The 21,690-nt window shown below is 35.3% G+C and overlaps 1 protein-coding gene across 1 annotated transcript in view; it reads left to right on the top strand.

Annotated features, from left to right (window-relative positions):
• LOC306879313 (metabotropic glutamate receptor 4-like) overlaps nt 1-20,804 on the top strand; it is a 112,580-nt gene extending 91,776 nt beyond the window's left edge. Inside the window, exons 9-10 of the mRNA XM_079432141.1 lie at nt 4,782-5,031; nt 19,482-20,804. Of these exons, the coding sequence (XP_079288267.1) occupies nt 4,782-5,031; nt 19,482-19,531 (300 nt within the window). The 3' untranslated portion in view covers nt 19,532-20,804. The remainder of the gene's footprint in view (nt 1-4,781; nt 5,032-19,481) is intronic.
• Nucleotides 20,805-21,690: the final 886 nt, after the last annotated feature.

The following is a 21,690-nucleotide window of genomic DNA, read 5'->3' as shown; positions in this document are numbered from 1 at the left end:
TGGGTGCCGTCAGTTTGAGAGTCCATACAGCTGATAAAAAACATCTCAATAATCCACAAGTAATCCACACCACTTCAGTCCATCAATTAATGACTCGTTAAGTGAAAATCTGTGTGTTGTAATAAACAAATCCATCGAGACATTTGAATTAATTTAGCATTGCTAAAATATCAGTCGATAATCCATTCCAATGCTTCCTCCAGTGAAAATGTTCATCCCCTGACGTCCACTCACATCAAAATCCACCTACATATTTGTTTAGGACTGATTTAGCTTGTAAGCAGTACTTGATCTGTGTGTATTTCTCTCCTGATTCAGGCAAGATGACTTTTTCACTGGAAGAAAGCAATAATGTGGATAGAGATAACAGCGGTTTGAAGTCTTAATGATGGATTTGTTTATTACAAAAATGCAGTTTACCACTTCACAAGATGTTAACTTGTGGATCATTAGGGTCATTTGAATGACAAACATTCACATCCCTTTGAACAGTGTTTTCCACAGCACCGCTATTAACATGAGAACTACTTCCTTCTTAAAAAGCCTCTGATGTTGACATAAGACCTACTTCCTTTTTAAAAAATGGCAGTTAATTTTTTGTTCTTTATCCCAAGAGATAATTTGGCAGCAGCAGGTGAAGTAGTGGCAGATTCAGCTTTTGTATTATTAAAGTTGATGGCGTTCCGGTGTACGTTTTATCCAGTCATCCATTTATATGTGGGAGTACAATAACGGCAGCCTTTTTTTAACTTGTAGTATCAATTCGAGGGCAAAAAAGTGGAACACTTTGTATGTGTTGATACAACAGAGACTGTCTCAGAGGACTAACCCTGATTCACTGTCTAGTTCCCATCTCAGTATTTCTCATAAGCCTCATTAGATGCAGGTGTGCAGTCTGCACATACAGAGCCCGAGGCGGAAGCATTGATGAGATACCGCTATGAATCGTGTGTCGTGTGCGTCATTAAATCCTCATTTGTGACTATAATTGCAACTTCAGGTTCAGCAAGATTAGTGAGAGATTTCGACGTATAGACCAAAGCTAATCATTTCAGGCTGGTTTAATCACTATGTATGGACCGCTCACTTTCCTTTCAGGTGATGTGTTGGTCCCCTGCAGTAGATTTTCTGGTTAAATATGGAAGTGTGACTCTGCTGACTAAGTGGCCGGGGACTGTATTTTACAATAGCTTTTGTCTGAGCCACAGCCTTGTGGTTAGACCTCCAACATATTGAGCGGTGACGAGCATATCTAGATCCCATTGTTTCCTGCCCTCTCTCAACTATGCTTTATATTTCACTGAAGACAATTTGAGTGGTACTTAACTCTCCAAGACAGTTGTAGGGTGTTGTGGGTGGTTGCCAGAGCATAGTTTTGCAATTTTCAGGCGTTCTGGTTGGTTACTATGTGGATGCTAGTGTATTCTTGGTGGTTACTGTGCAATTGCTCTCTAGCCCAAGTCAAATGTTATTTCAAAGTCTTGTCTGACTGACAGGTGGCTGCTTTCCATGTCTACTTACATGCATGCTCTGTAATTGGTCCTCGTGCCTCGTGGTAATATACTCTATGCATGAATGGTCAAATGCCCTTCTTGGTTAAAGTGTCTTGGCAAGGTATAAATGTAAACAATGTCAGTTTATCATAAGTGTTTGTAAACTGGCGTCTGACATTTTGCAAATCAAAATATAACATTATCCAAATCATGTACACAGCCATGCAGTGTTATTTTAGAATTATTTTAAGTATTATAAGTTTTGAAATAGCTTAAAAAAAAAAAAAAAAAAAAAAAAAATATATATATATATATATATATATATATATATAATATAATATATATATATATTTTTTTTTTTTTGTATCTATTTTTTCTTTATTATTGATTGATTGTGATTTGTGCTTTTGTTTTTAAATCTTTCCATTTATCTTTAATATATTTTATTTCAGTTTCAGTTTTAGTAATAATAGGACTTCAAATTAAACATGTTTTATTTAATTTAGTTGCCAAGGCAGCATTTTTTTTTAATTATTTTATTTGCATTTACGTTTCTAATTATTCATATTTTTTATTTACTTCCACCTTTATTTCAGTTGACAAAAACAATATATTTTTTAGTTTTACTTGCAGTCATATAAATAAACCACTGTCTATTATGTCATTATTAATTCAATTACATTATTAACCAAAAACAAAAAACTAAAAAAACACTCACTTAGTCTGTTTCTTAGTTTTTTTATTACCAACTGTATTTGAAAGCAATATGGCATGTTTTATATTAATATTAAACAATTATTTGTAACATTTATATATTATTAAAATAGTTAAATAAATTATATTTAGATATAAATATGTATATATTTATATATATTTACCCTAGTAAAAAAGTAATATATTTAAAATACATTTATTTCATAAAAGTTTCACACAAGTATAGTTAAAATCTATTAACATATTTACTGACAGATAACTCGAGACTCACTGATATAAAAATTATAATTCAACTTTGACTTGACATACTAATTGTGTAAAATGCACTATTCTTAATATTAAGTCTAAAATGTGTTTTAATGTCACTTTTGATGAAGATTGTTTGATCTTTGAACAATATCGAACTTTTAATTCAAAATATTTAAAGTGTACCTGAATTATACTTGCAGTTCCACTTCAGCACATTAAAATATACTTGGACAACTGAAATACTGGTATCGTGACTAACTAATAAGGACCTGTTTTTAAAGATACTGCACTATATTTCAACGGCACACTTTAGGATTGCCTATAGTGGCCAGTGCTGGGTGGTAGCCATCTGTCTCTTCTTCGAGAAGAGTCCCAGCCCAGCTGATGTGGTCCTAACCCTTCCTGTCGACTTGTGCTGAAACTGCTTTCCAGTCAGTCCCTCTGGATGGAGATCACAGCAGTGAGTCACACTTAATCACAGCACACAGAGGACCCAGAGCCGAGGTCACGTCCGCCAGAGTCAAAACACACAGCAGCGTTCTAAACAACAGCAGGGGGTTCGCAGCAGTGCCATGAAGTGGCTGGAGCCATTAGTGCTGGGGTGTGTGTCTGTTTGTGTGCCACTGAAAACATGTCACAAACAGAGTCCCTCCAAGTGGTTGGTTAAAAATAATCATGATTACCCTCTCATTATTTAGGTAATAATGCCTTACACCGTGTCCCACCCGGGCACGACGCGACAAAGCGTCAAGCGATGAAAGCAATCACTTGCATGTTAATCCCAGTTTCTGTGCTAACTAGCCAAGACAAATGACACAACAGCTTTATCAGTCGTTTGGTTTCTCTTTCTGTGGCATCGTGCCGGATAATCATGCTCACAGCTGCTCGTTATATACAGTGGATGGAGTCCAATAACCTGAGAATGAAAATGGTTTTAATTATTAGAATTATTTCTTATTATAAAAAAAATAAATAATATATATATATATATATATATATATATATATAATTTATATGGTTAATAATAATTTTATTGTTTATGTAATGCCATTTTTGTATTACAAAAAAAAAAAAAATATATATATATATATATATATATATATATATATATATATATATATATATAAATATATATATATATATATATATATATCTATATCTCTTTCAGTAATTCTTATTTCAAATAATATTTTCACAACATAATGTTTTTACATTTTTTAAATCCAATTTTTTTTATTCATTTTCCCACTATATATTAAACGTCAAACATGAACAAGGTGGCATTAATTGTAGAAGCTAAAAAACATTGAGCATTATGTGATAAATATGTAGTCTATTATGACAAATGAAGTTCCACAAGCATTCATCTTGTAGTTTTTCATTTGAAGTGTGGGCATAAGAGCCAGTTGGTTGCATCAGTGTTATTTCAGTATGATTGATATACTATTATAGTTTTTGCTCATATGTTGTTTTCACTTATATTTGTGTTATAGCTTTAGTAATTTGTTGTGTGTTTTTGTCATTTTTATAATTTTTTATTTATTAGTTTTATTTAGCTTTAGTGCTTTAAATGAAAATTTAGTTTCCCTTGGAAACTAACTGAAACGAGATTTCTGAGAGTAAATAATTATGCAATTTTTTATGGTTTTAGTTAACTGTAATAACCTTGGTTTGGACACTTCATAATCCCAGCAAATCCTGTCCGTCATCTGCCTGTTATATCATGAATACTGTGTATTCTGACATTTAGTAATTTGCATATTTTGTAGCAGAGAATTACGCATATTCGAATGGAGTGATGGTGCTCGGTGCTTTGGGCATGTTGAGTCACGAGGTTATGACTCTCTGTTGAGATTTGACGTATTGAATGTGTCAGTTAGATCAGGGGTTTATTGTGTCAACAAGCCCTCGTGAGATGAAGGTCCCAGGTCATGTGAACAAGTCTTCATTATTGTATAATACACCCCCGATAGGCAAAGCAAAAGGCTATTGTACCATCCTGAAGGGCTTTAGTTTGTAATAATGACCTGCATTATCCCTAAAATGATTCCTTACCTATCAAATAAGTAAATAAATGGACTTAAAAATTGATTTCAGTGAAAATTATTTGATTATGTGGGAAGAAATGGACTGCGGTGTGATATAAAACTAGCACGCTGATGGGTATTGGTTGCCCAGGGCAACAGTAAAATACACAGTTTCATTGTACAAAAATATTTGGCTGCAGAAAGCAATGATTGACCAATTACAACCCAGTATGGTGTGTAGTAATGGCTTTGTTTTCAGTGATTTTAAATTTTCATGTGCTGTGATTTTGTTTCGTAGATGTACATACAAACGACCACGCTGACCATTTCGGTGAGTCTGAGCGCGTCTGTGTCTCTGGGGATGCTCTACATGCCGAAGGTCTACGTGGTGCTCTTCCATCCGGAGCAGAATGTGGCCAAACGCAACACTCGCAGTCTGAAAGCCGTGGTCACCGCCGCCACCATGTCTAACAAGTTCAACCCCAAGGCCAGCCTGAGGCCCAACGGAGAAGCCAAGTCAGAGCTGTGCGAAAACCTGGAAACTCAGGGTGAGCGGGTTTGAGGATAAACACATTATTGTTACTGACACTGATTTTTATACTGCAGTAAACTTGTTATTGTAATCTTTAAAAATTGTAATTCATCATCATTCTTTTGCTCGCTTAAACGGATCCAAATTTGAAGAGGGTTGCAAACTCGTGCTTCAGCAGACTGAATGCAGTTGCTTTAGATTTGTCTGTCTTAAAGGCTGAATTCACCCAAAATCAACAAATCTATTATTTACTCCTTGATCATTCCAAACCAATATAACTTTCTTTTTTATAATGCAATGAAGACATTTAATGGCGTTTGTGTGATGATCGTAACAAGACAAACCACTAATCGTCTGGCTCACATTGCGAAAGGTTGTTTTGGTTTCATTATGTTAGAATCTAACCATTTGGCATCAGATATGGGCTAGGCAGTGTGGTTTTTAAAAGGCAAATCAGTTGAATCGGTACAACAGTCCTTACTCAAACCCATTTCCTGCTAATTTAAATATCAATAAAACACAAGAGCTGATAAACAAGCTTTGTAATACAGCAGTAAATAAAACCATGCTGCCTCAGCAGAAATAACTCGCATTCTAGAACAGATGCAAACCTGTAGTCGTCTTGAAAGAGAAAAGAAAGGCTGAGACTTTGTTTGCATAATTATATTATTCATTAAGGCCCTGATTTACCAAGATCCCAAATAAAATGTACTAATTGGCTTGTGCAGTTTATCAAATTGTCTGTAAGCGTTATGGGTATACTAAGGGTAAGAATAACACAATGCACTTGTTTCATTTTGTGTATTTAGGTTTTCAAATTAAGTTTTGTTTCGATGGTACAAAAAAGTTTTAATTTTGTATTTTTATATACTCTTATGCAGCACCTGGATAGGTATGCGTTTTATGTGTTTAAGTTTGAATATGACAACATATGTTACATTCAGTGCTCTTAATCTAATGTGGTATTCATTTGCACACCTTTTCTGAAGTTTTCAGAGGTGATAAATCACTTTGCAAGAACTATTTAACTCATTTTTGCATTGACGTTGCCCTTTATTCTGCATGCCCCAAATGACACATTCATTAATAGAAACCTGCGAAAACAGACAAGAAGCGCTATCTTCTGGTGCTATATCTGGAATACAGAATCCACAGCAGAGTTCTTTTTTTTTTTTTTGCATGTGCCATCTGGTTTTCATGTGTTTTATATGCACAAACATTTAATAAATCACAGACTAAAAGTGTGCCTCACTGTCTATGTGAATGTAGTTAGACAGGACAGCAGTTTTGAGACATCATCAATTGTGCCTTGATACCCCAGACAGACTCCCTTTTAATCTACTATTTTTTCAAATAGCCTCTAGCATTAGCATTTTCATTATCTTAATCTGTGACGTGATGTCAAATGCTGCAGACAGGGGGAAAAAATAAAACGCAAATATAAATCCATTTCACCCTTTTAATAGACATAGTAAGACATCTACTATTAGCAATTCACTGAAATTAATTTAATACCAGTAAATTAAAAGTTTCATTTGACCAAAATGTTAATTAATTAAATTAAAGTTGCGTTGAGTCAAAAAACGAAACCGAAGTTATATAAACATTTAAACTGCACTTTTTTTGTCTTTATGTTACATGAACAGAATTAAGTTTGTACTCTAATTCGTTGTTTAACTAGAAATATTCAAATGGTGGCTGTAATAGCAACTTGTTTTCATTCAAACAGATAAAGTAAAATATTATGAATAAGTAATATATTAGCATATAACGCTCGATTTTTGTAGCTGACTAATGAGTTTATGGACATTGAAGGGCTTTCCTGAGATACAACATTACTTGACATTGTTTACAAGCTGATTTATTGACTTCCTGACACTGCTTGAGCGATTACTTGAGACATGATACATTTCTGTAAGTGTCTCTTTCAACAGACCCTCTGTTGAGACAAACAAATATTGTTTGTTTTTTGGATAAAATTTGAAAGCTGACAGCATTTTATATTTAAAGCCAAAATCAAAAATGCGTCATTTTCGGTGCATCACTGTCTACTATAATATAGTAAAATATTTGTGCTCCATATGTTGTTTACAAAAACCTTTTTCACCCAGAATACACAGATCGTGTTGAATTGTTGTCAGTGAAGCAACTTGTTTATTTGCAGGCAGATGGTGTCACATCCACTATCAGAGGGTAACAGGGTCATGCTAACCAACCCATGACCCCATTGATCTGGGAAATGTTGTTCCATGCAAGCTGATAAAGCATGCGGATGCACACGTAAAAAAAATCCACCAGAAAAAGGTAGAGTCCAGGCAGAGCTATGCACAAATAATATTAAAATTCATAATGATGTGAATTTAATGTGACATTTCCCAAGATATATCTGTACATTCACTTGTTCTAGTATAAACTATCACGCTAAACCAATTCAAAGTATCATGTTAGACTAGGAAAGCACAAATGATCTACTTCCATTACACAGTATTTGGCATTCAGAGCAACGCACATCCACTCTGCTTTCATTATGTAGCATTTTATATTCATTTTGCAAAGCAGCAATATCCAGTAAATCATATTGTAGGTCTTAATAACAAATAGCTCTGAATTAAGGGAGACATCCAGATAAATGTTTTGACAACAGAATTAAAATTTGTGTAATGAAGGTTGCTACATAGATGAAAATTCACCCAATTAAGCATGGCTAGTTATGTTTTCAGCAAATATTTAACACCGGTTGCATGACCTTACCAGACTGCTACCAAACCCAGTGTGAATTTCATCTGCTCACTTCCTCTTGTACATATTCAGCAGCTCTCTATAGCAACACTTTGAATTCACTGCAGTGGAACTATGTGCTTTTGTAAATGAGGTATTAAAGTCAGCGACTACATTAACATGTTCCATTTTGAAAGATCTTACTAGAGTTATTTAACACAAGCAGTTTTTTGCATGTAAAGCAAATGCAAGCTAACAAATAACTTCTCCGTAGCTCAGGGATGTCTAACATTTCGTGAATGCATTAAAGGGGAAACAGGATCTCCTTGTTGATTCTAATTGATTAGTGATCCTCCTTTAAGACTTAAATTGCATTAAGTAAAAGTGTCTGTTAAGTGTCTTAATGTAGTGTAATGTGATAGAAACGTTGCTATAAAGTGTTACAATTACTTCTAAGTGAATTACATGACTTTGAATTATTATGTAGCTCCTAATTGTATTTCTAGTCAAGCAAGGACTCATCTCTTTGTGCATGTTATATGCAGTAATCATCATTATATTTATAGCATGGGTGTGCTACAATAACATAGCTTTCAAGTAGATTTGAATATATCATGACTTTGTGCACATGACTGAGCAGAAAAGTACCAGAAATAAACCTATTCTTAGTCATATCTGACTTGTGAATGTTAAAAACCATGTGAAAGATTGCAGGGAATAGCTAGCAGTAGCAGTTTTCTTTTTTTTAAATTACAGTGCAATAATATTAATCTAAACAATATGCATAAATACAACATAAATGTTGTATAAAAACTATACAAGATATATTCACTTGCACTTATCCACTGTTAAAAACGAAAAAATACACTATAGTTCAAAAGTTCACAAGAAACATGTTTTGAAAGAAATTAATACATTTATTAAGCAATAAAGCATTAAATTGATCAAAAGTGACTACATTTACAGTGTTATTATTTAATTTTTTTCAAATAAATGCTGTTCTTTTTAACTTGACACGTGAAAATTCAGCTTTGCATTATAGGAATACAATGTATTTCAAAATTAAAATAGAAAACAGTTTTTAATAGTAGTAATATTTCTTCTTTTTATTTGATTACTTTTTGATCAAATAAATGCAGCCTTGTTGAGAATAAGATACTTTTTTTTCAGATTCATTAAATACATTTTAGTGACCCAAAACTTTTGAACATTATTGTCTAATTTAATTTTGGTATTTCCGTATTTGTAAAGCATCACAATTATTTTCAATAAATATTTTATTTTGAAAATACATAATAGAGCTGTTTCAATTAGTTTTGTGTTCTGGGTCTAATCCTGCATAAATATTCTATAACATAATCATTTTGGGCTTTTGCACTAGGCAATATTATACTTTAAATGTAATTATTCATGCAGCCTAAAGAGGCAGGATGTAACCCATGACAAAAACACAGTGTACCTGTGCAACAGTGCGTTCTATTAAGGCGTTCTATGTTAATTCATTAGCATGGTAATATGACACATTTCCCACCCATTGCTTTTTCCCAATCAGGTGACTAGTAAGTCTTCACAGTCTCACTTTTACCACATATGTGACGTTGTTCACTCTGTCTTCTCTGAAGAACCTAAAGATCACACTTCTTGTCATCTCACCTACGGGTAGTAAAAAAAGATATTGAACCAATCAAAATAAGGACATGTTTGATGTAGCTATTACAATACTGTCAGCGCATATATGTGACATATTATTCACAGTCATAGCGGGATGCACTCCATTAGTGCATCTACAAAAGTCAGTACTTGGCAAGCAGTTATATCACTGTTATAAAAGACACTTTAGGATTCCAAAGTAACAGTCAATCTTTGATATCATTGCAATGCAGAACATGTATAGAGTTTAGTGATGCATATAAACAAGATCAAATTGAAATGTGTGTGTGATGTTGCCTACAAAGATCTAAGAAACTTGCCAAAGAATGAGGATAAGAGGATGAGAATGACAAGGTCAGTTGATCAAACTCATAGTTAGGTTATATGAACATCAATAGGTTTTCTCATGTGTCCTTTAAGGAAAAGAGTTTTGGTCTTGGGTGAATTGTAAATATAATCAATAATAATATAAGTCTGCTTTACATCAGCCGGCAGGATTTGTATGACTAAAAAGATCAATGTAGGTCTCCTTGAAATAGTCTCTTGACATCATAATCGTGCATGACCACCATATAGCTATACTGATGAATGGCTTGTTTATTTCAAAACACAATATCATATTTTGTTGCCTTGGTTAGAAAGTTGTTTTTTTACACTGGAAAATAAATGGTTTCAGTCCATTTTCAGTCAGAGATTGTAGTAAATTTCACAGTTACAAAGAAACAGCAAGAAACATTGAATTGAACATTACGTTTTGAGGTGATACAACTGAAACATATTCAATTATCTTTGTTTACAACTTTGAAAAATCATTTACAGTGCATTTAATCCTTAAAGGGATAGTTCACCCAAATATGAAAATTGTCATAATTTACTCAACTCATACAAGTTGCTCCAAACCTGTATGAGTTTCTGTCTTATTTTGAAGAATGCTGGTACTGACAGTTGCTGGTAGCCATTGACTATGGGGAAAAAAATACTGTGGAAGTCAATCAGCAATGCAATCAGCAACTCTTTGGCTACTAACATTCATACAGGTTTGGAACAACATAAGTGTGGGTAAATGATGGCAAAAAATGTCATTCTATCCCTTTAATGTGATTATATAATGAATAATAATTTGATGCATAATCATTTTCAGACGCTTTGATCCTTCCAGAAAACAAACAATGAGTCAGACTTTTACAATTTATTATGAGAAATATGTTTTCATATTTTTTTTATATTGTGGCTAAACAAAGCAAAATTGTGAAGATATCATGCAGAATACTTTATTTCTTAGGCGATACACATCTAATAGGAGGCTTTAAGTTTTTTTTTTTGGTTAGGATTAGTTAATGTATGCAGCATATTCCTTCAGGCTACCTTTTCATGACAATTACATTTTTAATGCCTCCTGACAATTTCTGTGCAAGGTCATTTAATTTCAGGGCAGATTGAGCCAGCGAGAAAGCACCTCTGCATATCCAAATTCAATGGGCCTTAAGGCAAAATGGGCACCAACGGGTTCAATTCTAACACAGAAACATATAAATCTGTGTTTGCAATATGTGTTCACACATTATAGAGCTGATCAATATGAAGATATAGATTTTACACTGTAGACTGCATTCTGTTAACCTGGATTTGGCCTCTTGTATCATATTGCTAGATTTTTAGATTTAACTGCTCAGTTGTTTCATTAAAATAAATAAACAGTACTCATGAAAAATGCAAAAAACACAAAATCCTAGGATGCGTTTGAAGAGTACTGTCCTTTTAAGAGCGTGTTGGTGTTAGTCGCTGTGTGCATGTAATGATAGCTTAGCTGAGCTGAATGCGCTCATGCATAAAAAGGAGTTCATAATGTTATTTTGAAATGCATAAGAAACTTATTTCAGCACTAAATTATACTTGTTCATTTATCCGTCTGTGCAGTTAGCCAAAGCTCAGCTATCCATTTTGTGCATAAAATAATTTGTTTAGACACACGTGTGCAATGACATTACTCTTAATGTCAGGAATAATATGTGTAATATGTGCGGTATCATTATTATGTAAACATAATAGAACATGCACAACATAACACCCAACACATCATTCAAATACAGTGGGTATAACTTTAAGCTGTTTTTCAAGGCCTATCTAACATCCCAACATCCAGAGCATGTTAGGTGAGATAAGCTTATTTTTTTTCCTAATTCAAATAGTGTGTGTGTGTGTGTGTGTGTGTGTGTATCAAGGTTATAATCGTTAACGAAAACGAACGAAAAAACGAAAACTAGGTGGGAAAAAACATTGTCGTTAACTGAAATAAAAATAAAAACGAGGCATTACAAAAAAACGATAACTAACTAAAACTGTAATGTGTGTTTGGCAAAACTAACTAAAATAAAATAAAATTATAGAGTAAATGTCCTTAGTTTTCGTCTTTGTCAAGGTCTTTAATTTTTTAACGCTATTTAGAACATGCAGCGTATTCGTTCAGCTGCACTTCCTTTCCCTGCTCTCCCTCCGCCTCTCTGTCACTCATGTGTCTCTCACATGCGCGCACACACACACACACACACACACACACACACACACAGCCCCTCCCCTCCGTGCACACTTCGTTCGACGTTGAAAGTTCGCGAAAGGTTGGTATCTCCATCTCTTGAACACCTTCAATCAAACATTAATTTAAATATTTTAAATTCTGAATATAATTTTGTCAGTGTGTTAATGTTGACCCGAGAAGCGATTATGCCTTCTTTAGAAAGTTAACTAGTCGCAAGTTTGAGGTAAAATGCACTTTTTGGTTGTGGTTGTCGATGTCAAAACACTATATAAGCTGTGATTCAAATATAAAATAATGTTATGTAATTTTTTTACTTTTACACTGAATGTTTGCTGCTTCAATCCAGATGAGTAGGCTATTGACTGTAGGCTATAGGGTAAATTTAGTATAGCGTGTGAAAATTGTACAGCTGTGGTATTTGTAGGGTGTGAATTCTAGAACATGTGTAGATTTTTGGTACGGCGTGTGGATTTTGTAAGAGGTATTCTTACACATGCTCACACACTCTCGCACACACACACACACACTCTTGCTCACTCGCACACACACACACACACACACACACTCTTGCTCACTCGCGATCGCACGCGCAAACACTCACACATGCTCACTCACCCATGCACACTCACTCATGCACACACCCACACTAAAAAAAAATTGAAAAGCTGTATTTTAAACATTTTGTTTACCATGTTGGAACTTGTCGGGACACAAGTTTATTTTTTTTTTTTATTAGTTATGTTCTTTTCTCAGATTGAGCTCCCTGACAATCTTGACAGAAATGTCTTGTGTGGCTCAAAAATGGGTTGAATACATGTGGTTCATGTATGTCTTCTTTAGTCTGTTGGCTATTTTGTTTTTTTCTTGGCACACGTACGTCACTTACACATTTTGCACTTACTGCGGAGACGGTTTACATACATATTTGTGCCCATATGTACATTTTATGTACTGGTGTTATTGTTGAATAAATATTTTCTAAAATTGTAGGATGGTTTTGTTGAGTTATTATTACACAATACTTTTTCTGACCTTTTTGAATCTTGCCCCTGACAAATAACCCAAATTACAAAAAAAGACTAAAACTAACACTAAAACTAATAAAAACTAAACTAAAACTAAGCATTTTCAAAAAATAAAAACTAAACTAAACTAGCAAACTCACTTTAAAAACTAATTAAAACTAAACTGAATTTGAAAACAAAAAGTCAAAACGAAATAAAAATAAAAACTAATGAAAAATGCAAAACTATAATAACCCTGGTGTGTATATATACAGTATCTCACAGAAGTGAGTAAACCCCTCACATTTTTGTATATATTTTATTATATATTTTCATGTGACAACACTGAAGAAATGACACTTTGCTGCAATGTAAAGTAGTGAGTGTACAGCTTGTATAACAGTGTAAATTTACTGTTCCCTCAAAATAACTCAACACGCAGCCATTAATGTCTAAACCGCTGGCCACAAAAGTGAGTACACCCCTAAGTGAAAATGTCCAAATTGGGCCCAATTAACCATTTTCTCTCCCCGGTGTCATGTGACTCGTTAGTGTTACAAGGTCTCAGGTGTGAATGGGGAGCAGGTGTGTTAAATTTAGTGTTATCGCTCTCACTCTCATACTGGTCACTGGAAGTTCAACATGGCACCTCATGGCAAAGAACTCTCTGAGGATCTGAAAAAAAGAATTGTTGCTCTACATAAAGATGGTGTAGGCTATAAGAAGATTGCCAAGACCCTGAAACTGAGCTGCAGCACGGTGGCCAAGACCATACAGCGGTTTAACAGGACAGGTTCCACTCAGAACAGGCCTCGCCATGGTCGACCAAAGAAGTTGAGTGCACGTGCTCAGCGTCATAGCCAGAGGTTGTGTTTAGGAAATAGACGTATGAGTGCTGCCAGCATTGCTGCAGATGTTGAAGGGGTGGGGGGTCAGCCTGTCAGTGCTCAAACCATTCGCCGCACACTGCATCAAATTGGTCTGCACGGCTGTCGTCCCAGAAGGAAGCCTCTTCTAAAGATGATGCACAAGAAAGCCTGCAAACAGTTTGCTGAAGACGAGCAGACTAAGGACATGGATTACTGGAACCATTTCCTGTGGTCTGATGAGACCAAGATAAACTTATTTGGTTCAGATGGTGTCAAGCGTGTGTGGCAGCAACCAGGTGAGGAGTACAAAGACAAGTGTGTCTTGCCTACAGTCAAGCATGGTGGTGGGAGTGTCATGGTCTGGGGCTGCATAATTGCTGCAGAGACTGGGCCGCAAGGCAGTATTCCAACATGATAACGACCCCAAACACACCTCCAAGACGACCACTGCCTTGCTAAAGAAGCTGAGGGTAAAGGTGATGGACTGGCCAAGCATGTCTCCAGACCTAAACCCTATTGAGCATCTGTGGGGCATCCTCAAACGAAAGGTGGAGGAGCGCAAGGTCTCTAACATCCTCCAGCTCCATGATGTCGTCATGGAGGAGTGGAAGAGGATTCCAGTGGCAACCTGTGAAGCTCTGGTGAACTCCATGCCCAAGAGGGTTAAGGCAGTGCTGGAAAATAATGGTGGCCACAAAATATCGACACTTTGGGCCCAATTTGGACATTTTCATTTAGGGGTGTACTCACTTTTGTGGCCAGCGGTTTAGACATTAATAGCTGTGTGTTGAGTTATTTTGAGGGGACAGCAAATCTACACTGTTATACAAGCTGTACACTCATTACGAACTGTCTGCACTGTATTTTATGTATAATAATTTTCTCTTAACTGTTTTAAATTCATTTTAAATCAATTTCTATATCATTTTAAAATTCCTTTGTTTTTATTATTACTTTTAAATACTTGTTTCTATTGCTGTGAATATTATTTTGAATGACTACTTCACTTTCTTTTATGTAAAGCACTTTGAATTACCACTGTGTATGAAATGTGCTATATAAAAAACTTGCCTTGCCTTGCCTTACTTTACATTGTAGCAAAGTGTAATTTCTTCAGTGTTGTCACATGAAAAGATATAAAATATTTACAAAAATGTGAGGGGTGTACTCATTTCTGTGAGATACTGTGTGTATACCTATATATAGTATATACTGTATATTTTTTTTTCTAGCAGATTTCAGAATGTACTGTGTCTTAAAATAAATTTAGTGTCATTTTTTTATGCAAAGTTTGTTTACAGTTCACTGAGTTCCAAAGACAATTTTAACTTTAACTCTGAGCGTTGCTTAGATATCAATCATTATTTGCACTTGCATTATTTGCACTTAGTGTTAATTGAGTTTTAAATGAGACTGCATTGCAGCTAATATATTGGTACAAGGCTTTTATCTTTAAATTATTTAGCATGATTGATATTTCCAGTAGCATGTTACCGCACCTTGCAAATGCATTCACAGCCTTTAAAAATCCTACATTGAAATCTACTTCTCAGTGACAAGTTTATTTTAAAACTCTAGCTCATATTTATTTAATATAACTTTGTTAGGAAACTTCCTAGCAGAGATAAAATGCTGAAATTAGCTTTTTGCATAAATATCCTGTCCCTGCATCGCAGACTATCCCAATTTACACAGATGGAAAACAATTGTCCTGATGAGGACACAATTACCTCACAATTGTGCTCTGCCTGTGAATCATAAACATATTTTCTGGAAAAAAAAATAATAATTAACCCTACAGTAAAGGGATCATTAGGTTGTGAATATAAAGTACATCTTCAAGGTTGAGGTACTTCAATGTGACGCAACCAATAAAGACAATGCTTAAATCGCTTTAAACGTGTTGAATGCAACACTTTAAATGAACATAATGCACATACAGCGGATACTTTTCTTTTAAAGAGAGCACTCAGGGGGTTGAAAAGCAATATAAAATAATAATTTGGATCCAGCATTGATTGATACGCACTGTGAAATGCATCAAAGCATGCATACCACAAAAAAGAAACAACAACACATTTTAGTGTACAAGGTACAATCTCTTTTTCTTCTTCATGGCCATATGATGTCAAACATGTTATACTTTGCAGTGTGATTCATTTAAATGTTGTAGTGCAAAATCATGAAGTCAAGAAGCAGATATCCGTTACTATCATTTTTCAGTCATTCTGTTTGATATAGATGCAAATGCTGCTAAATTATTGTAAATAAAGCCTGACTAATATATGTAACCGCTCAACCTGTGTTTCAGGATATGTTGATGATAACTAAACAATGAAGACAGGTAAAGACTTTAATTATTGGTTATTGCTTGGTTTACTGTTGGACCTAATTGTTAAACTCAATCATGTTCCATTTAGCTTTAATGCTTAAACTGTGCATATCAATTAGCTTATAATAGACAATGCATTGCGCTGACATTTGTTAGAACTGCTAAAGACAAAAAGCATGCATGCCACATTGTTGTTGCAAATCACTTGTTTGCACAGGGCTTTGTATGTGAGAAACTCTATAATGGGGAAAAAACTAAAGATAGCAACAAATTTGTTTTTATGCATTTTTCAACCAACAGAGAGTAGGTATGAAAACTTTCGGAGCAGTGCATCGCCTAGATCGCATAAACACAAACACAAATTGGTATAGCAGACTCAAATAGAACAGTATAAACCTATGCTAGATAAAATCAAGTACCTTCAATTATTTTTTTGTATAGAGAAAGGATCATTTACATTTACTTTTTGTGACAACGTCCCTCTCTATAAGCTGAAATGGAACTATTTATCTGACTGTACCTATGGGTCAGTGCTCCATTCGCCGAGGGAGAGTCCAGACCTGTAGTGTTGGGTCAAATATCACCTCACCTTCCTTATTCCAACGGCTCTGCATGATTGCATGAGGTAACCTTTTGATCTCCATATAATGATGCAATGAGCTTGAATTTTCTATTGACCCTTCTTCTTTGGCAAGGTTATTACATGAATAGCTGAAGGCAGTGTCACTCATGCAACCTTTGCTGATTGTTTGCACTACACGGCTATTGCAAGATGGATGCAGAATGATAGGATTAGGCTGCTGATTATGGGTTTTTGTTGAATGAATGCTTTAATAGCAGACTTGTCTCTGTTTGCAGGTAACTTGCATGATTTGAAGGTATTAATCTGTCCTCCAGTGCAAAAGGTGACAACAGTCTCAGTCACGTAATCCATACTTTGATATCAAGAAAGACAGACTCTGGTTTCAAACAAGACACACTACTTGACTCCTGGCAAATTAATAGCAATATCAAAGAAGTTGTAGTCGCATTGGAAAAGGGCCTGATGAGAAATGAAACATGAGGTATTGCGTCAAACCACTCTGCTTTTGATAAAGATCCCTGTGAACGCGTATCTGCTGAATTACCTCATGAGTTTTGCGTCGAAAAATGCTAATAAAGCAACAGCGTTTACAGGTGCATCTCAATAAATTAGAATGTCATGGAAAAGTTAATTTATTTCAGTAATTCAACTCAAATTGTGAAACTCGTGTATTAAATAAATTCAGTGCACACAGACTGAAGTAGTTTAAGTCTTTGGTTCTTTTAATTGTGATGATTTAGGCTCACATTTAACAAAAATCCAACAATTCACTATCTCAACAAATTAGAATACTTCATAAGACCAATAAAAAAATATTTTAGTGAATTGTTGGCCTTCTGGAAAGTATGTTAATTTACTGTATATGTACTCAATACTTGGTAGGGGCTCCTTTTGCTTTAATTACTCCCTCAATTTGGCGTGGCATGGAGGTGATCAGTTTGTGGCAAAACTGAGGTGGTATGGAAGCCCAGGTTGCTTTGATAGCGGCCTTCAGGTCATCTGCATTGTTGGGTCTGGTGTCTCTCATCTTCCTCTTGACCATACCCCATTCTCTATGGGGTTCAGGTCAGGCGAGTTTGCTGGCCAATCAAGCACAGTAACACCATGGTCATTGAACCAGCTTTTGGTACCTTTGGCAGTGTGGGCAGGTGCCCTGCTGGAAAATTAAATCAGCATCTCCATAAAGCTTGTCAGCAGAAGGAAGCATGAAGTGCTCTAAAATTTCCTGTGTTGACTGTGGACTTCAGAAAACACAGTGGACCAACACCAGCAGATGACATGGCAGCCCAAATCATCACTGACTGTGGAAACTTCACACTGGACTTCAAGCAACATGGATTCTGTGCCTCTCCACTCTTCCTCCAGACTCTGGGAATTTCAAAATTAAATGCAAAATTTACTTTCATCTGAAAAGAGGACTTTGGACCACTGAGCAACAGTCCAGTTATTTTTCTCCACAGCCCAGGTAAGACGCTTCTGACATTGTTTCTGTTTCAGAAGTGTCTTGGTAGCCCTTTTCCTGAAGACGTCTGAGCGTGGTGACTCTTGATGCACTGTCTCCAGCTTCAGTCCACTCCTTGTGAAGCTCTCCCAAGTGTTTGAATCAGCTTTGCTTGACATTATTCTCAAGCTTGCAGTCATCCCTGTTGCTTGTGCACCTTTTCCTACCCAAATTCTTCCTTCCAGTCAACTTTGCATTTAATATGCTTTGATACAGCACTCTGTGAACAGCCACATCTTTCAGTAATGACCCTCTGTGACTTACCCTCTTTGTGGAGGGCGTCAATGTTCGTCTTCTGGATCATTGCCAAGTCAGCAGTCTTCTCCATTATTGTGGTTTCAAAGAACAAGAGATACCCGGAATGTATACTGTAGGGATTGTCATTAATTTAAACTCAAATGTAAATATTCTAATATTTTGAGATACTGATTTTTGACTTTCATGAGCTGTAAGCTCTAATCATCAAAATTAAAACAAAAAACTTTTGAAATGTTTTACTTTATATGCAATGAATCTAATATATATGAAAGTTTCACTTTTTGAAATAATTTACAAGAAAAAATGAACTTTTTCACGACATTCTAATTTATTGAGATGCACCTGTATATTTAAATCGATATTTCACTTAATCATGAAAATTTGGTGAAAATGTTATTTAGGCTCAGGCCATCCAAGATCTAAGTGAGTTTGTTTGTTTATCGTAACAGATTTGGAGAAATTTAACATTACATCATTTGTTCACCAATGGATTTTCTGCAGTGAAGGGGTGCCGTCAGAATGAGAGTCAAAACAGCTAATAAAAACATTACAAATAATAAAGCTAATAAAAACATAATCTCGTCTGAATCAGGAGAGAAGTATGCACAGATCAAGCACAATTTACAAGTGAAACAGTCCAAAACAACTAAAGAAATATGTCAGTGGATAAGAGGGCAAAAGGGATGGACTTTTTCACTAGAAAAATTGTTTTATGGATTATGGCCAGAAGTGACAGTTTAAAGTTACAAACATGCATCTTTTCATTTCACAAGACAATGTAACTGCATTGACTGGAGTCATGTGGATTATTTGTGGATTATTGTGATGTTTTTATCCGCTGTTTGGACTCTCATTCTGACGGCACCCATTCACTGCAAAGGATTTACCGTTTTAATTTCTTCAAATCTGTTCCAATGAAGAAACCAACTTTCAGCTTTCATATTTTCAGCAAATTTTCATTTCCTTTAAGCAGTTCTGAGACTCTATTTTTATCACTTTCTCTCTTCCCTTGCAGGACTCAGCCCTAAACAAACGTACATCAGCTACAGCAACCACGCAATCTAGGTAAGTGTTAAAAGGCCACTACCAAATCCCAGAAGTGACCCCTGGAAGACAGCATTTCAAGATAAATCACTCTCACGTTATGTCACTTATGGAAGTGAGATAGCGGATGGTTGGAAGACCCCCCACAGACATGTTTCCATTAATGAAGCTTATGTGACGGCACACAGGGAGCATCTGGGGAGGCCGAGACTGTTGAGACGATGTGTCGGAATGACGGTCTGTCACCCAGACTATTCCATTACAGCTTGCTCTATCTATTCCAGATGTCATTGTTAAAGTGATACACACTAATTAAGGACAACATGTCAGTGTCCGCTGTTTCATTGACGCTAACACTATGTGGTGGCTTTATAAAAGAAGAAGAAAAAAAATATATATAAAAAAAATCATTTGGAGATTTTTCCTCTTGTTTTCTCCTTAGTGATGACAACAGCAAAGACAGTGACCATTGTTTACAGATGTTAAGCATGCTGGTTTTGACATCCTGTGCTATGTTGTTTTTTCTTTCTTTATTTATTTTCCCTTTTTCAAAAAAAAGAACATTCTGGAATGCTGTTGAACTATGTTGCTGTATTGTTATCTCACCATGGGCCTTGTGAAACTGTTGAAGATGTACGAAGTGCTCTTTGGAGTAATGTTTGCTTGTGTATAAGTACACACTTTTGAGGAACTCAAATTTGCCCTGTTGTCAAAATGTGCTATAGCTGTCACAGTCATCTGTGCAAATCTGAAATCACAATTTAGAAATGGTGTGACGTTCGTCGAACGCTCGAGATATCGGAACCAACGTCCACTGGACCGGGGCGGCACGAGTAAATCACTTTCAATCGAATACAGCTATCCAAGACTCTTCTGTAGAAATTGGAAACAATTCACCAATCTCAAGTAAACCGACGGTTCCGAGAAGCTCGGATAATGGAGTAGATGACAGGATCCTGTATTCATATCTGGAAATGTCAGGTGATAGAGAGAGACAAGCTGATTTGTCTGTATAGGTGTTTGTAAATTTAAGATTCAGTTCTTATGATTTCTCCTCTCTTTTTTGTTTTTGCACTGTTTGTGCTGCAGAATAAAATGTCTGTGTTGACCGTGATAAATGGCAACTTAATGTGTGTTCTTGATTGCTAATGTTTGCTTTTCATCCTAAAAGAGAAAAAAAACCTGAGAAACAGTGCCTGAATTAAAGTATTTGTAAAATAAGACATATGAGGTATGTGAAGCATGTTAATTTTTATACATAAATAATTTCTAATAAAGAAATTTTTCAAAACTCATTGTTTTCTGAAACATCATCTCTGCAATGTTGGCAAAGCGTCAGATGTTTATAAGAGATGTGGCTTGGGCACACTGCAATACGGTTGCTAGGTTGTTCTAGGTGGTTGCTAGAGCATTGCATTACTAAGGTATATGCTAGTTTTACGCCGTCAAGCAAAAACCAAAAGTCGGATTGCTTAGAAAAGTGATAACGCAGCTCTCTTCTATAAACCACAGATTTAAAGTGCAGATTCAGGTCTGTAGCTCAAACTTGGCTTCTTTTTTTTTTTGTCTGCAAGAAGAAAAATATAACAAATAATAATACTTATACAAGCATAATAATACTAGACGAGCCCTAATCGTATAGATTCAAGTGTAATGCTTTTTAATTTAATAATGATTTTGTATAAAAACAAAAACCTGAATCATGCAGTATTTAAAACAACCAAGTTGTATTGTCTTTTAATGTGCTAATATGCTATTGCATTTATTTTTGTTAATATTCTTAGCCAAAAACACAAGAGGAGTGTTCTCATGCCTTAATGAAAAATAAAATATACTCTTTTGTGTTTTTAACATTTCCTTTAAAAGCCACTTAGTCTTGAAGATTAGGAGACAATCTGACACAAAGGCATGGTGGAAATTAAAAGAAATTTGACCGAAACATTTGTATTTTTTTTTTTTACAACAGGCAGCCGTCTATCATAATGTGCATTTCAGAAGGCCCATTATTAAGTGTGAGATGTATCTGCCATCAGTGGCAACAGCGCAGTGGAAGACAGGTGCTATAAAGAAAGGCAGCAGTGCTTTGACTTTGTGATGTATAACGGCGTAGCTACCAGACATAAATTATAGGCCATGTTAGGCTTATTTAGGTCTGTCTCGAATACAGCACATAAAACAGG

The sequence above is a fragment of the Barbus barbus genome, assembly GCF_936440315.1.
Source record: "Barbus barbus genome assembly, chromosome: 13".
Taxonomy (NCBI): Eukaryota; Metazoa; Chordata; class Actinopteri; order Cypriniformes; family Cyprinidae; genus Barbus; species Barbus barbus.
The sequence above is the reverse complement of the archived record's forward strand: the minus strand, read 5'-3'. Positions and strand labels throughout refer to the sequence as shown.